At 31.7% G+C, this 17,205-nt stretch overlaps 1 protein-coding gene, 1 long non-coding RNA gene and 1 other non-coding gene across 4 annotated transcripts; all 3 read left to right on the forward strand.

Annotated features, from left to right (window-relative positions):
• The first annotated feature begins 2,823 nt into the window (after positions 1-2,823).
• On the forward strand, positions 2,824-2,930 carry LOC115724241 (small nucleolar RNA R71). Its single transcript, XR_004013042.2, has one exon. It is a non-coding gene; the product is annotated as a small nucleolar RNA R71 (small nucleolar RNA).
• Positions 2,931-8,389: 5,459 nt separating this feature from the next.
• LOC115696836 (protein MODIFYING WALL LIGNIN-1) lies at positions 8,390-9,895 on the forward strand. Of its 2 annotated transcripts, none has more exons than XM_030623720.2 (3): positions 8,390-8,903; positions 8,977-9,135; positions 9,280-9,895. In XM_030623720.2, the coding sequence occupies exons 1-3, from the start codon at positions 8,799-8,801 to the stop codon at positions 9,313-9,315; spliced, it is 300 nt and encodes a 99-aa protein (XP_030479580.1). In that variant the 5' UTR covers positions 8,390-8,798; the 3' UTR covers positions 9,316-9,895. The 2 variants fall into 2 exon arrangements, with proteins under 2 accessions (XP_030479580.1, XP_030479579.1); XM_030623719.2 differs by having other exon boundaries at positions 8,392-8,903; positions 8,977-9,164.
• A 939-nt stretch (positions 9,896-10,834) lies between these two features.
• Positions 10,835-13,604, forward strand: LOC133029169 (uncharacterized). Its single transcript, XR_009683356.1, has 3 exons — positions 10,835-11,190; positions 12,977-13,012; positions 13,334-13,604. It is a non-coding gene; the product is annotated as an uncharacterized LOC133029169 (long non-coding RNA).
• Positions 13,605-17,205: the final 3,601 nt, after the last annotated feature.

A 17,205-nucleotide genomic window follows, 5' to 3' on the forward strand; every position in this document is an offset into this window, starting at 1 on the left:
GCCTAAGAATGATCTAATTTCTTTTACTGTCTTAGGTGGAGGAAGTTTTGAAATAAGATCTACTTTTGCTTTATCAACTTCTATTCCTTGAGATGAAATCACATGACCTAAGACAATACCCTTTTTCACCATGAAATGACATTTTTCCCAATTAAGAACTAAATTCATTTCTTTGCAACGAATTAGAACAAGAGAAAGATGGTGCAAACAATCATCAAAAGAATTTCCAAACACAGAAAAATCATCCATAAACACTTCAAGATTTCTTTCAACCATATCAGAAAATATTGCAATCATACATCTTTGAAATGTTGCAGGAGCATTACAAAGACCAAAAGGCATGCGACGATATGCAAAGGTTCCAAAAGGGCAAGTAAAGGTAGTCTTTTCTTGATCTTCGGGGGCAATGGGGATTTGGTTATATCCCGAGTACCCATCAAGAAAGCAATAATAAGCATGGCCAGCTAATCGTTCAAGCATTTGGTCAATGAAGGGTAATGGAAAGTGATCTTTCCTAGTGACACTATTCAACTTTCTATAGTCTATACACACTCTCCACCCAGTTTGGACTCTAGTAGGGATTAACTCATTTTGTTCATTTTTAACAACAGTGATCCCAGACTTTTTTGGAACAACTTGAACAGGACTAACCCATGGACTGTCAGAAATAGGGTAAATGATCCCTACATCTAACATTTTAATTACATCATCTCTTACTACCTCTTTCATGTTTGGATTTAATCTTCTTTGACTTTCTCGGGAGGGCTTAGCATTTTCTTCTAAATGAATTCTATGCATGCACACAAATTTGGGCTAATTCCCTTAATGTCTCCCATGGTCCAACCTATGGCCTTTTTATGTTTTCTAAGGATATCTAACAATTTTGTTTCTTGTTTTTCATCTAAATCAGATGCAATGATAACAGGATAGGTGTTAGACTCTCCTAGAAATGCATATTTCAAAGTGTCGGGCAAAGGTTTGAGATCTAACTTTGGTGGTTCAGGAGTTGACTCAACATGCTCTAATGGAATACATGGTTCAATTTTGGCTTTCCATTTTTCAGTATCCATTAGTGGGGTAGACTCAAGCAAAGAATTGACATCATGAATAACATCATCAACATTTAAGCACATTCCAAATATTTTTGCATAAGTTTCAAAAGATTCATTCATGTCCATTTCAAACATATTTTCCGTGTTAATCATGTTTACTTCATGTATTTCATCACACTCAACAGATTTAGCAACATTAAAAACATTCAATTCAACAGTCATGTTTCCAAAAGATAATTTCAATACACCATTACGACAGTTGATAATTGCATTAGATGTAGCTAAAAATGGTCTACCTAAAATGATGGGTATTTGAGCATGAGCATTTTCAACAGGTTGAGTATCAAGAACAATGAAATCAACAGGAAAATAGAACTTATCCACTTTAATTAAAACATCTTCTATAATACCTCTAGGAATTTTCACAGAATGATCAGCTAATTGAAGTGTTATAGAAGTTGGTTTTAATTCTCCTAGACCAAGTTGCTTATAAACAGAATAAGGCAATAAATTCACACTAGCTCCTAAATCAAGTAAAGCTTTGTTAATAAAATGATCACCAATGATGCATGAAATTGTTGGACAACCAGGATCTTTATATTTCACAAGGCTTTTATATTGAATTATGGAGCTAACTTGTTCAGTTAAAAATGCCTTTTTTGGAACATTAGTGTTTCTTTTAACAGTGCAAAGGTCTTTCAGGAATTTGGAGTAGGCAGGAATTTGTTTAATGGCATCTAAGAAGGGGATGTTGATACTTACTTGTTTGAACACTTCTAAGATGTCACTATATTGGTTGCCTTTCTTGATTGGGAGTAATCTTTGTGGAAAAGGAGCTTTTGGAATGGAAGGAAGAATTTGATCATTATCTTTTGACAAGTCATTTGTGTTGGAACTTTGAGGTTGGCTTTGGTCTTTTTCAACTTGAGGTGTGTAATCGGGTTTGACAATTTGTTTTCCGGACCTAAGAGTTGAAATAGACTTAGCTTCTTCTTTATGACTTGGAATTCCTACTTCATATTGGCCTTTAGGATTTGGGACGGGTTGGCTAGGAAATCTTCCTTTTTCTCTCTCAGTTACGGCATTGGCAAGTTGACCCAATTGTGTCTCAAGTTTGGCAATGGATTGAGATTGATTTTGCATGATTTGTTGGGTGGATTGCATGAATTGTTGTAAAGTGTCTTCTAAAGAAGGCTTTCTTTGTGGAGGGTAAGGTTGACTTGGTTGGGCATGATTCGGATTTGGCATATTGAATTGATTTCCTTGGTTCATTTGTGGTTGGTTTTGTCTCCATGAAAAATTGGGATGGTTTCTCCAATTAGGATTGTATGTGTTAGAAAATGGGCTATCATTTGGTTTACCATATGAATGTAATGCATTAGCCTCTTCGGAAAATGTTTCAAGAAAAGAAGGACATGATTGATCATTATGACAAGTACTAGCAAAAACATCTTTTTTAGGTTGAACATGAGAATTCATATTTTGACTTATGACTAAGGCCTCTACTTTTCTTGCTAATTTTTCAAAAGATGTTCTCAAATCAGTTTCTTCTTTAATTTCATATTTTCCTCCTCTTTTGGGTGAATTATTTGCTCTAGACCTAGGCTCAGAATAATTCCATTGTTGTGAATTAACAGACAATTCTTCAAGAGCTTCCCAAGCCTCTTGCCCTTGTAATTTCAAAAATTTTCCGGTATGCATAGATTGAATCATTTGTCGGTTTGAAGGGGTTAAACCATCATAAAAATATTTTACAAGTCTCCATTTTTCAAAACCATGGTGGGGGCATTTTAATAATAAATCTTTAAATCTTTCCCAACATTCATAAAATTCTTCATTATCTTTTTGATAAAATTCGGAGATTTCTCTTCTTAAATTATCAGTTTTGGACATGGGGAAAAATTTGGCAAGAAATTTATTAAAAAGTTGATCCCAAGTTGTTATGGTTCCGGTTGGTAGTGAGTTTAACCAAGCTTTGGCTCTATCTTTTAAAGAAAAAGGAAACAACCTAAGCTTAATCGATTCATCCGAAAAATTTTGAAAACGAAAAGTTGAGCAAATATCTAAGAAATCTTTTACATGCATGTAAGGGTCTTCTCTTTCTAAACCATAAAAAGAAGGCAACAATTGAATGATTGAAGGTTTAAGTTCAAAATGAGTGGCATTAGTAGTAGGCAAAACAATGCATGATGGAGCATTAGATGAAATAGGTGAAAAATATTCAAGTAGTGTTTTTTCTTGCGCAATATTAGGTTCTTTTTCCATTATGCTTAATTTTTCAAAAACACTTTCGATTTCACCTAAAGTTACTACTCTTTTTACCAAACGATTTTTAGAATCACGTTGCCAATGATGCATGCAATGTCACAAATTTCACAAAGAAACACAAATAACACACAAATTTCACAAAGACAAATTTCTGATGTGGAAGATCAGTTATAAACCGCAACCACAGAGCATACTTATAACACAAAGAGATTATGATTTTTTTTTTGTAAATTTTTAATTTTTCAATTTTTTTTTTTTTTGGTTTAACTTGTTCCCAGACCTATTTGATTCCACTTACTCACGACTTAATAACAACTCCCCGGGGTTAATTATTAAGTGTGGATGGGAACTTTGCCAAATTTCCTTTAAGCAAAAATTGCTTATGTTGAAAGAACAAGTTTTGTTTTTAATTTTTTTTTTCAAGTATTTTCTTAAGCAAAGTAAATAAAATTACAACTAAATAAATACAATAATAATGATAGATAGTTATATTAAAGTTAGGAGGCACAAAATGCCATCAACTAACTATAATAATAATAGTAGTAGTAATAATAATAATAAGATTTTAGGAGGCACAAGATACCATCAACTAAAATGATAAACAAAAATAAAAGCTAGGAGGCACTAATGCCATCACTAGAGAAGGGATAATAGGAGGCAAAAATGCACTCAACTATCAAGTATGTAGGAGGCACAAAATGCACTCAACTACTAAAAGAAAAAAAAAAGGGTTAGGAGGCAAAAATGCACTCAACTAACAAATAGGTAGGAGGCACAAAATGCCATCAACTACCAATAAATATGTATATATATTGTATATAATATATAATATATAACAATATATATGTATAACTTCCCTTTTTTTTCAACTTTTTTTTTCGATATTTTTTTTTTAACTTTTTTTTTGACGAAAATGAGAAAATAAAAAAAATAACTAGTAGAAGAGTATTACTTACCTTGTAGAAAGATCGTTTCTTTCTTGCAACTCCCCAGCAACGGCGCCAAAAACTTGTTGTCCTCAAAAGTGAGTGTTTTAATATTTATACTCGCAAGTGCACGAATCGTTTCGGAATATAGTGTTCATGTAAGTGCAAGGTCGAACCCATGGGAGTTGACTAACATCAAAAGAAACTATTTCAAACAAAATAAGAATATTCTAACCTAGCTCCAAATATTTGATAGGATTTTGGTTTTGCAAAATAAAATAAAAGACAAGTAACTAAAATACTTAAGATTAAAGATGAGTGAGTATGAAAATGATTTTCAAATAAGATGTGTAAAATAAGATTATTAAGATATTAGAATCCACAAAATGCAAGTTCAATAATATTTATAAGTATATTGATTCCCAAGTTTTAGATATAGTTGAAATAAATCTCACCATATTTTCCAAAATATATTTTTCATTTAAGTACAAGTTATTTTCAAAAAGGTAGGATTTTTCTTCACTTATAAAATGTATAATTTCTAAGCATTAAATGTGTTACAATTTAATGAAACTACACAAAATCAAAGAAACTATGTTTAGGCAAAATATAACACTTTTATTCTAAGAATTAGATGTAAACAATTTAATGAAAGACATTTAATCAAAGAGTATTATATTTTTGCATAATGAAGAACTAAGTAGAAATATGCTTTAACAATCAAAAATACATGATATTGAAGATGAAAAAGACATATTTTTGATAGAAAAATCCATGAACTTTACAGCACAAATGGGAAATCAACATACAAACATAAACACTATCTAGTTACATTTTGCTTCATCATTATCTTAATAATCTTGAAAAAACGATTAGAAGCTCATAACTAGATAAAAATTACAAAAGATAAACATACTTGACATGCTCTTCAAAGTGTAAAAATGGTAGAAAGTAAATGGTAAAAATGAAGAGTGTGGAATGGAAAAATGTTTTGGGTTGAAGAGGTGTTTAGGGTGGTGAAGAGATGTCTCTTGAAATGGTCTTCCAACACCATATTTATAGGCAAAATTTGAAGGATTAAATTAATCAAAATAAAATAAATAAATTGATTAATTTAATTAGTGTTGGGAAGAGAAAGGATAAATAGAGTATGTGTAAGAGTATTGAAAAAAATAAATATTTGTTTGGATGGAAAAATAGTGAAAAGATAGGGTAAAAATAAATTAGGAATGTTTATTTAGGTGAAATAAATTGGGAAGAGTAAATAGGTATTTATGTGTAATGTGTGGGAGAAAATATTGGCATTTTGGCATTTTCTAATCTTTTTTTGGGCTGAGAGAAAAGCAAAATAAAAATTCAATTTTTTCTTCTTCTTTTTCTTATGCAGGCGGACACTTGGCAGGTTGCGGTTGGTGGGCTGGAGCTGACGTGCGTGAGGTGGCGTGCTGAGGTTCGTTGGGCGCTGACGGCTGGGGACCACGCAGGAGGAAGGCTGGCAGGCGGGTCTGGCGCACCACTTGCGCCTGTCTGGAGTGTGGCTCACGCACGCATGGGAGCCCTTCGATCAGTCAACGAACGGTGCGGATGGGCTGTTGACTTTGACCGAGAGTGGGCTTCATAAAGGTTGATCTGATTTCCTTTTCTAAAATTATGCTTTTGACCCATTTCTTTAAGTTTTTCTTCATTTTAATCCCAATCTTTTTCTACCAAATACACCTAAAAATACATAAAATTAATTAGAAAACTAAAATAAAATTAAAAATAAATACCACATAACATATTATAATAAAATAATTATAAAAACACATAAAAACATATAAAATTACAATAAAGCTAATAAATTCAAAAATAATTAAAAACTTACTAAATTAATTAAAAACTTAAGAGCTAAACCAATTTTTAGTTAAAAAAAATGTGAAAAATAACTCTAATTTCTAGAGTTATCAAGTCATTATATTCCGCTGCACCTAATGTAAGGTTTCCTAAACTTTATATGTGTTTATTTCATCGTTTTAGAAAGTTCATATTTAGGGTGTTAATCAACATACTTGTGAGTAGATCCAAGATCCTGGTAAAATAATTTCCAACAGAAGCATCATCGATGCACTTCAATACCTCAGTCACACGAGGCCTGACATCTCTTTCGCTGTAAACAAGCTTAGTCAGTTTTTGAAGGATCCAACAACATACTCGAGTGCCACAAAAAGGGTACTTAGATACCTCAAAGGCATAATGCATCACAGGCTCCACTTAACACCAAGTGACAATTTGACTCTTCAAGGCTTCTCAAACGCTGTTTGGGCATGTTGTCCTAATGATCGCAGATCCGTAGCTGGCTATTGTGTATTTTTCGGATAGTCTCTTATTTCTTGGTTATCCAAGAAACAAATGGTGCTTGCTAGATCGAGTACCGAGTCTGAATATAGATCTCTTTCACATTTACCAGTTGAGATAGCTTGGCTTCAAAAGTTGTTAGAGGAAATGAAGTTTAAGTCTCCAGCTACCCCAATTATATGGTGTGACAATATGAGCACTAGTGCTTTTGCATCCAATTCAGTTTATCACGCTCGCACAAAGCACATAGAACTTGATGTGCATTTCATAAGGATAAGGTGTTACACTTGATATTCGATACATTCATTTGCACGAAAAAATTACAGATTTCTTGACACAGGGACTTTCGCATGGCAGATTTAATTTTTTGATCGACAAAGTTGAACTAATGGAATCACCCTATCACTTGAGGGGTGGAGTTAAGAAATGAAGAAAGTATACTAAGAGTCTTTTAGTCATTTACCAAATATTCCAAGATATTTGGAAACAACTTTATTCCTTTATTTATGTGCCATGTTGAAATAAGTGTAGTCAGTCATTTTTCTTAATTTATTGTAACAAACTCTACACGTGTTGCCATTTTAATGACCCTTGTGATTTTTTGTATCGTAGCCTTTAGGCTATATAAGCTAATGCATTTACCTCACTCATTTTGAGCTGAGAAAACAATATATGTCTTATACTAATTTTTGAACTCGTTATAGTTACAATATTATTTTTATAAATTTTTGAATTTTTTTTTGAAGAGTTTAAAATATCGAAAAAGAGTTCCTGGTGTGATTAGTTTAGGATTTGAAAACTGTTTTATATTTTTGAAAATAAAAATGGTGGGGGTCTACCTAAGAATTCTTGATTAGTTGAGTGTTTTCAAAAATAAAATTTGAATACTATTTTGAGTTTTAGGCTAAAAAATAAAAGTACCATTTTTATGTTTTTTATGTTTTCAAGTCATGGAATCCAAAAACTCTCAAATTATTCTCTTACTTTTTTATTTTGAGATTCCCAACTAATCACATATTCAATTTTTTAAAACTCAAAAACATTAAATCACACTACAACCAATCACATATTTAGAAATAATTTTTCACTTACAAAATTTAAATTTTTGTTTCCAAAACACATTTTTAAAAAACACAATTTTTGAATCACAAACCAATCAAACCAACAAACATCAAACCTAATTTTGACACTATAAACAATTTAAAATTTTTCAAAAATTTATAAAAATGTTGTAATACACTGTCATAAAAAAAAATGAAAATGAAAATTAGTTTAGTATTTGTTTTTGTATAAAAATAACTAAAAGAGCATAATAAAAATTGAATGATATCACTCGTTCTAATTATAACTCCTGGTGCACAAAGCTTTCCAATATTTCAAATGTCTTGTCATGACAAGGCTGATTTGTCAATCTTATTTTCATAATTAACAACTAAGCACGAAATAAGACCTACTTACATATAGTAGAAGCATTGTCTCTATCGATCTATATGTAACATCTACACATCTAATTGAGCTTAATACCATTCAACTAGTCCAGAGCACACTGCACACCACACCACATTAGTGCCTTAAATTATGGTTTTTTTTTTTTTTTTTTTTTTTTTTTTTTTTTTTTGTATTCTTTTGTAGAATAAGGCTACAGCTTTCAAAGTCAATGGTCCCACTAAGTAGAAAAATTAATACAATTTTATCTTCGTGAATTATGCTACTTTGGTAATTTGCACCACATATTTATATAGATAAAATAAACCTACATAAATAAAATATAATATAATATATATATATATATAAATATATAGGTTTATCCTCCTCGTATTATTAAGAACCAACATTAAGTTCAACATTCGTTTGATCATTAATTGTTTCGAAGAAAAAGTTCATGTTTAAAAAGAAAAAAACAAAAAAAAATTAAAACAGAGCAAAATTCTTTGAACCATCAAGGCAATTGACGAACAAAAGCATTAAGGAGCGAGTAAGTTAGTTGACTACTTCAAAATAAAGTGTGTTTTGATTTTTGCAAATATATTCCAAATTAAAGATGCCCAAATAAGAAGATTATATAGGGTATACATCTATCTCTTCTTTAAAGCAATGAAACATCTCTTGAAATCAAAGTCTCAACTACTACAAAAACCCTTCCTTATATCTTTTGTCTACATTGAGTAAGCTGCAAGCGAATCCTTGTTGATCTTCTCTCTTTCTCTCTCTTGCTTCCATGGAAAAACGCCAAAACGGGTTGTTGCCAGTACTCTGTGTTGTCTTCTCCCTTGGCCTATGTTCCGCAGCTTCATGCGTAGCCGCCGAATTAAAGATAGCCAAGGTATGTAATAACGATTCAGCCTTTCAGCTATTTGTATATTTCAACTAGATAATCTGAATTGGTCTTGTTATAGGTAAAGGACCTCAAGTTGAACGGAAAGCAATGTTATTTGCCTGAGACTCATTCATTTCGGTTGGGAATTGCTGCTTTAATTTGCCTATGCGTTGCTCAAATCATTGGCAATCTTGTAGTGGTGCTGCTTTGCTTCTTATTCCATGCCAAAACTCCCATGGTTTCAACTTTTCTTCTGATTATTTCTTGGTCAATCATCTCTCTCTCTCTCTCTCTTTCTTTCTATAAAATAAAAATTCCTTTTACTAACATGTGATTGTTGTTTGTTTTTGGAAATTATTATTAATGGGTGGTGGTGGTGTAGGATAAGCTTTGGAATCAGTGTGATATTGTTGGGTAGTGCCACCAGTATGAGTGGGCGGCAGCCATACGGAAAAGGGTGGTTGGAGGGTGAGTGTTACCTTGTCAAAGATGGTGTCTTTACTGGATCTGCAATCCTCGTGTTGCTCACAATGGCCTCCACGCTTGCCTCGGCCATTACTACTATTACCACTACCACTATTTCTCAAGTTAACCAACAACACCAATTAGATCCAAAGTTCTAGAGTACATAGAAAATTTGGGCATGACATGCTATTGATTCCATTATTATTATGTACATGTTATAACAGATGAGTCTGTGCGGTTTGAAAAGGAATTAGCTATGAGAGTGAAAACCCAGAGGATTAACTCAACTTAACAGACTCAAGTCAGGCTAAGGCAACTTGGCCTATAAAGGCAAAAGCTTCAACTTCAATTTTAAAACTCGGGTGGCGAATCAAGTTTCTTCCAAATGGAAAATATAAAGTTGTACACTTCTACTTTACAATTCTTTCTTCTTTTAAATATTGTCTGATACATTGTCATGGAACCTTACTCCACTTGTACACAAAGATTTATATTATATAAATTATAACACTAGGAAAGGAACTGCTACCTTACTTTGTTTATGTGTAACATTTTTATCAAAACGAAAGCAGACTCTCTTTCTTTGTTTTCTCTTATGTCAGAACAAAAGTTGCTTCTCTCATAAAAGATAGTGTTTTTTATTTTTAGAGAAATGTTTATTAGTTTTTTATGTGTCAATATTACGATTGGTACAATTAAGTATCGAGTATCATATAGTTTAATATAGTAATTTTTAAAGAGTATTGCTAGTCAAATATAAGGTAATATATCTAGAAATGCTAAGCACTGCTGGTGTCTAATAGCAATACTCTAATTTTTAATTTAGAGAAAAAGAAATATTTTTCCTTTGTTTTATTGTGTTAGCTTAGCTGTCCACAGTGTTCTCATCAACCTTAAAACAAATAAAAAAAGAATAAATGAAGTCTAACTGACTAGATACCATAATACAATAAAATTGTCAAATACAACACACTATCAATTCTCTGTTATAATCTTTTACTAAATATTTATATTTGAAAATATATTTTTGGTAATATTTTTTTTTTTTAATTTTTTTAATAATAGTGTTCGTTATAATTATAACATCATTCTTGTAAATTTTAGAAATATTTTAAATAATTTACAAATCTAAAAATAATTTTTAAGTTTTTTAAAGACAAGTGGTAAACTGGAATATTAAGAACTTTGTTTTTAATACCGTAAACTATTTAGAATTTTCTAAAAATTTATAAGAATAATATTATGACTACAACGATTCTGGCATATAATTTCAAGCATAGAGATTAACTAAGAAATTATAATAAGAGATTGTAATTAAAGTTGCTCAAAGTATTATTAATTTGTATATCATTGGTAAGCATCATGTGCTCCACCCTCCACTCAAGCAATCTTGGCTAACAACATATTCAGCAAGCACCCTTGTTTTAGTAACTACCGCAGATAATAAATAAGGATAAATTAAGTACAAAAAAAGATGCAGACTTAAGAAATTTTTAATGTCTTCTTTGCCTTCATCATCAACTTGTCAAATCTTATCTTTTTCTACAACCATATTCATGGCCCCAAGTTCATTTGTCAATAAATCATACGTGCTCACCAGGGGAATCAATTCCTTTGAAACCATTTCCTTGAAGAAAAAGCAAGCATGCTCAACTCTCCCACTCTTTATAAGCCCAGTAATCAGAAGACCATAAGGGGTTGTTTGGTATACCGTTTTCTTTACTCAGGAATGGGGATTTGAAGTCTAGCCTGTGATTAGTATTGCATTTTTAATTTTTTAAGTTGGGGAGTTCAATTTACTATGGGTTCTCCTTGGCTTTATATGAAGGTAATGTCAACCTCTTCAAACAGTAGAGTTTCATTTTCCTGGAAAACTCACCCTTCACTTTGAAATACTTTCATTTCATTTCTGGTGAAGCCTTAGCCGCAACTCACTTCATCTTCTTGGAATTTTATTTTCGGATAACCCTCGAGTTTTGTTACAAAACATTAACGAGACCAACGCTTTCTATAGTCCTATTCGATCGATCAAAAATTGCTTCCATTACCGATTACTGAAATTTTATTTTGAATATTTAGCTTCTTTCAGTAAGAATATTCTTTGCTTTTCTTTGATTTATTTTATTCTTTTTGTTTTGATAGTGATTTATGCATGATTTATTTAGTAAGTTTTTTTTTTTTTTTTTTTTGAATGAGAACAATCAAGCAAGAATGATTTACTTTGTAAAATTTTCCAGAAATGAGACTATGATATTCTTGGTACAGAGCAAGTTCTCTGAAAAAATTATTGACCATTTCTCTTTAACCAATCTGTGATATACATATATATATATGTGTGTGTGTGTTTGTACTGGGGTTTAAGGAAAATGAAAGAAGAGCATTGGGGTTTAAGGTGGATTTGTAGTGGGTAAAAGAAGAAGAGGAAGGTGAAGGAATGAGTTGGGGAAGTGCCATTTCTGAGCTTATAGAAGGCATTTTAGTGAGAGGGAGTGAAAATAGCTACAAACATATTATCTGTTTCATTCTCTATTTCCACTTAGCTTTTCCTTCTTTCTCTCAAAATCATTTATATGGTTTTTCTCTCTAAAAAATTTGGTGGCTTTAGATGTAGATAATGTGGATAATTAAGGATTTGGTGGTCTTGAATCCTGATTAATCCAAATGAGCTTGTATATATCCTTGTAGGTGCTCTGTCATAGAAACAATTAAATTGAAGTCATGTATGTGTGAACTGTATATGATAATGTATATATGTGTGAACTGTAAATAACTTCCATGTGTAAATTTTCTGATCAGATTTTAATTTCTACCATAACAGTTACGATCGTATTTGGTTGATTTTGATAAATTTGAGGCAATAGTTGAATCTTTTTTATGGTATTTGAGATATACAATGTATTGTTCGCATCAATTTTTGTATGTGTCTATTTGATGAGATTGCTATTAGATAAAAAAAAAAATTATCCATTAGTAAATTCTAATGTCAGAAACACAGTATACCAAAGCCAAAATTCAATCTTGGTAATCTATTCAAGATAATTTTTTTTTATCTTTTTATACAATTTTAAAAGAGGGACTTACTTTTTCTTACGTGATTAAGCTTTATAGGCTGATCTTTAACTCCAACATCAAAAGATTGATTACTAAATGTTGCTGGTATGTTGGATTTGGTATGTTGGATTCTTATATTAGAAAAAGAAGACCACCACATATTTGGTGCCAATTGTTTATTTATTTAAATTATTATGTACAACAATTTATTTGATCTCCTTCTTGAATTGAAATAGACTATACTGTACTAAATTTGAGTTTCTTCCAAATATCCAAATGTCAATAGAAACTATAAATTAGTCTTTTATGTACCATAATATATTAAGGACATTCTTGAACTGATTGAAAGTCAATTTTAAAATATAGAAATATCTTGGTCTATAGTCTTTCATAAGTGTGAGATATATATACATATGTAATACTATAAACAAGTTAGTTTCATAATAAGTTCAATATATTGTCAATTATTTTTGTTAGTTAAAGATTAGAGATTTTGTAGTGTTTATTTTGTTTTTGTCTATTTGAATTTATTTCTAATCTTAGTATTGAAATTATTTTTACAGCGAAATTATCTCAATTGGATTGCTCAAGCTTATTAGGTGAAATGGTCTTTCACTTCTAATTTTACTTGTTTATATTTGACTTAGTTCAATGATACGTTTATATGTATGTTATGTGTTTGTACTGTTATTTCTTTGAGTTCAATAATAGCGTGTTTATCTTCCAACTCCCTAATTAAATTTTATGTGATATGTTATATAACGACTGTGGACTTTAGCACACTCAGAAATCTATTTCAAATTAGAGAACATTATGTAGAGTATGAATTTTTTTTTAATGTAATTATTTGATGGTTCTATATGTGCATATAAGTGAGTTATTATTTAAAACTTGATTCGTCTTCCACAAATTGTTTTCAGTTCGAGATAGAAGGTGCAAGTAGAAGATTGAAATTGTTCGTGAACTGAAAAAAATTGATGGACTGTCATTTGAACAACAAATTGAAGCTGGAAAACTTTTTGTCCAAAATGAAGCTTGTACGGATCTTTTATTTACTTTTCGGATGATGAATACAAGTTGGTATTAGTTCTTGGTATTTCAAAAAATACTTTTGGGGTGAATTTATATGTGTTTTACTTTTGAAAAAACTTTTAATTAGTTGGTTAATTTCATCTTTTGGATTATAAACTAGATAATATGCAAATTTTTAGAATTGAAAATTTTAATCAATATTTATTTTTTTGAGTGATTATAACTAATATTTTTAAGATATACTATGTGTTAAAAGAGCTTTAATTATTGTTTGAATTATTAATTTTTGAAAAAATTATTAACAAATTAATTTTGCAATTAATTGTTGTGACAAGTGTATATATATATTTTACTTTTTATAATTATTTATTATTGTTAATTTTTTTTATAAAATTATATAAAAATAATAAATGAAAAGTATTTTGAACACTTGCAAAGAAAAAAAAAATATTCAATTATTTGCATTTTACAAAAAAAAAAATTAAGTCATTATTGTAAAAAAAAAATTGTCACATTCCATTCCTATGTCAACTAAACAAAATAATCTTCATATTCTCAGGCATCATCATAATATTACTGTGCACAACCAAACACGGTAATGTTGCTTTCCTAGGTTTACAATTTCCTTCATCACTCTCCAAGCAATATTAAACCTATTCCTATGAAATAAAATCTCCATACCAAACGGCCCCTACGCCGGAACATTATCAATACTTATATTGTAGAAATACATATGGTTTAAAAGAAAATAAAGCAATTTCATCCTCTACTTCTTGCAACACATCTTCAACAAGGCAATGCATATCTTCAGGTTTGGTTTGCAACATCTATCTTCCATTTTCTTCAGGAACTTCAAACCTTTCTCATGTGAATGATCACAATAACATGAAATTAAAGTACCGTAGGTTACAACATCTGGGGTAGCGCCATTCTTTGGCAGATTATTAAACACCTCTTCGACATCTTTCAACCTTCCCGCTTTTCCAAGAATACAACACAACCATTCACCTTCATTTTCTCATAAACCTCTGAAGTTTCGTGTTCCTGGTTCGCTTTCCCTAAAGCAATCATTACAATGGTTTATGTGACAACAGTTGGTGAACAACCTTTAACCTTCATTTCATCTAGAATGGCATCTACATTTTGGATTTCCTTGTTGTGACAGTAAAATTTGGCAAGCCAAGTATAAGAAAATGCATTGGGATGGCACCTATATTTCTCCATATCCTCCATAGTCTTCCTAGCAGTATAATGTTGAAACTTATTTTACCAGGATCTTAGATCTACTCACAAGTATGTTGTTTAACACCATAAATATGAACTTTCTAAAACGATAAAATACACATATAAAGTTAAGAAAACCTTACATTGATGCAGCGGAATTAATGTCTCCTTCCACTCAGATCTCTAACCCTTGTATCCTTTCTGTCGCAGAGTATAATCAAGATCTGAGCCCAAATGTCCTTCTTTGAGTTTGATCCTTCACAGTCTTCCAATCTATGATTCAGTTACTGCTTGCTGTGTGTGGGCACTTACTCTTTCACTAGGGTCGAAATATAGAAGAGGAAAAGAGAAGAGGGTTCCGGCCAAGGTATAAAAAATAGGGAAGGCTCAGTTTTTCTAAAGAGAGAAATTTCTGTCAAATAACTAATGAATTGTGTGTTTTGACTGAGCCATCACTTTCTATTTATAGGCAACTACTAGGTTTAGGTTAGGAATTATTTGACATTTAAAATAATGAAAATATCAATTTAAATTTCCACAATTAGTGGACGGCCATGGCGTGAAAATGGGCCCCACTTGATTTTGCAGTTTTAACAAATTTTATTTCTATTTTCTCAAAAACGCCAATTTTCCAATTCTAACCATTTAAATGCCAAAACTAATTATTTAATAACTAAAATAGATTATTAAATAATATTGTCATTTAATTTAATTATTAACTAGACATATAAAGTCCATTAATAAATAAATAAACCTAGAATCTCTTTTCTTTACAATTTCACCCCTGCTTAGTGAAAATTCACAAATTAGACATAATCTAACTTTAGAATTATAATTGATCAATCACGAATCAATTAATGAGTCTTACAAGCACAATGTTCTCAACTAGAATGGGGACCATGGATCTATATGCTGAGCTTCCAATAAGTGAACCAAATTTGCCAAGTAAATTCCTACTTATTAATTCTTCGTTGAATCCACTCTTAGAACTTAGAATTATACTCTCAAACTTATATAGAGCATATTATATGTTCCACGACATCAATATGCTATCTCATTTAACCATTGTTTAAATCTTATTGTGATTTAAAGATCCTCTATATAGATGATTTACATCGAGATGGGATAATTTTACCGTTCTCACCCCTCAATGTATTTTGTGTTGGAAATTATTTAACTAGAATCTTAGATCTACTCACAAGTATGTTTATTAACACCCTAAATATGAACTTTCTAAAACGATGAAATTAAACACATATAAAGTAAAAGAAACCTTACATTGGGTGCAGTAGAATATAATGACTCCTTCCGTTCAGATATCTAGCCCTTGATTCCTTTCTGTAGCAGAGCATTATCAATATCTGAACCTGGATCTCTTTCTTTGAATCTTTGATGCTGAAACTCCTTCTTGCTGAAAGTCTTTCTTCACGATTTTCCTCACTATGATTGAGGTATCACTTGCTGTGTGTGGGCACTACTCATACACTAAGGTAATTTCGAAATTTGAGAGGGAAGAAAGAGAGAGTGGGTTCGGCCAAAGATAGGGAGAGAGAATGCTCAGTTTTTTCTGAATGAAAAAGTAGAAAATTTAAGTGTAATTTTCCTGAAGCCTTCACTATCTATTTATAGCATTCCACTAGGGTTAGGATTGAATTATTTGGCATTAAAATAATGAAAATATCAGTTTAAATTTCCTACAAAAGTGGCTGGCCCTATACTTGTGGATTTGGGCCTCACTTTTTGCAATTTTGCAGTTTTACCTTTTTTGCATCTCATTTTCTCAAAAATGCCAATTTTCTAATTCAACCATTTAAATGCCAATTCTAACTATTTAATAACTATAAATAATTATTAAATAATATTGTCATTTATCATATTTATTAATTGAACCATACAAAGTATCATAATGTGACAGTCAGTAGTCCTGTGATCCGTAAGGGGAAATACCGGGTAAGCTGTGCAATCCCACACCGCCTGGGGAAGGTCAAGTGGGATGATTCTGAGACTGTGTAGGTATGGGACTACACAGTTGAAGAGGGCTTAAATGGATTGATTGGTACTACCTATGTCAACAAGGTGCATCTTGTTTTTCGGTAGCCCATCACGAAAGAACTCCACAGTTAAGCGAGCTTGACTTGGGAGTAATTTCAGGATGGGTGACCTCCTGGGAAGTTTTCCCAGGAAGCGTGCGAGTGAGGACAAAGCATGCTGGAAACACTCGTGTTGGTCTGTAGGGTCAGTCATCAATCCAAGAAGCATCCAGAGTGGCGTACACGTGTATAAGAGCCATTAGTCCGTGGGTGTAAGGGCCCAATGGAGGCTTGAAGCGGGGACGTTACAAATGGTATCAGAGCCTTGACCCAGCCGGAAGTGTGGTCGACGAGGACGTCGGACCCTGTAAGGGGGGGTGATTGTGACGCCGCAGTCCCGTGATCCGTAAGGGGAAATACCGGTAGGCCGTGCAATCCCACACCGCCTGGGGAAGGTCAAGTGGGATGATTCTGAGACTGTGTAGGTATGGGACTACACAGTTGAA

This window comes from Cannabis sativa, chromosome 7 (assembly GCF_029168945.1).
Source record: "Cannabis sativa cultivar Pink pepper isolate KNU-18-1 chromosome 7, ASM2916894v1, whole genome shotgun sequence".
Taxonomy (NCBI): Eukaryota; Viridiplantae; Streptophyta; class Magnoliopsida; order Rosales; family Cannabaceae; genus Cannabis; species Cannabis sativa.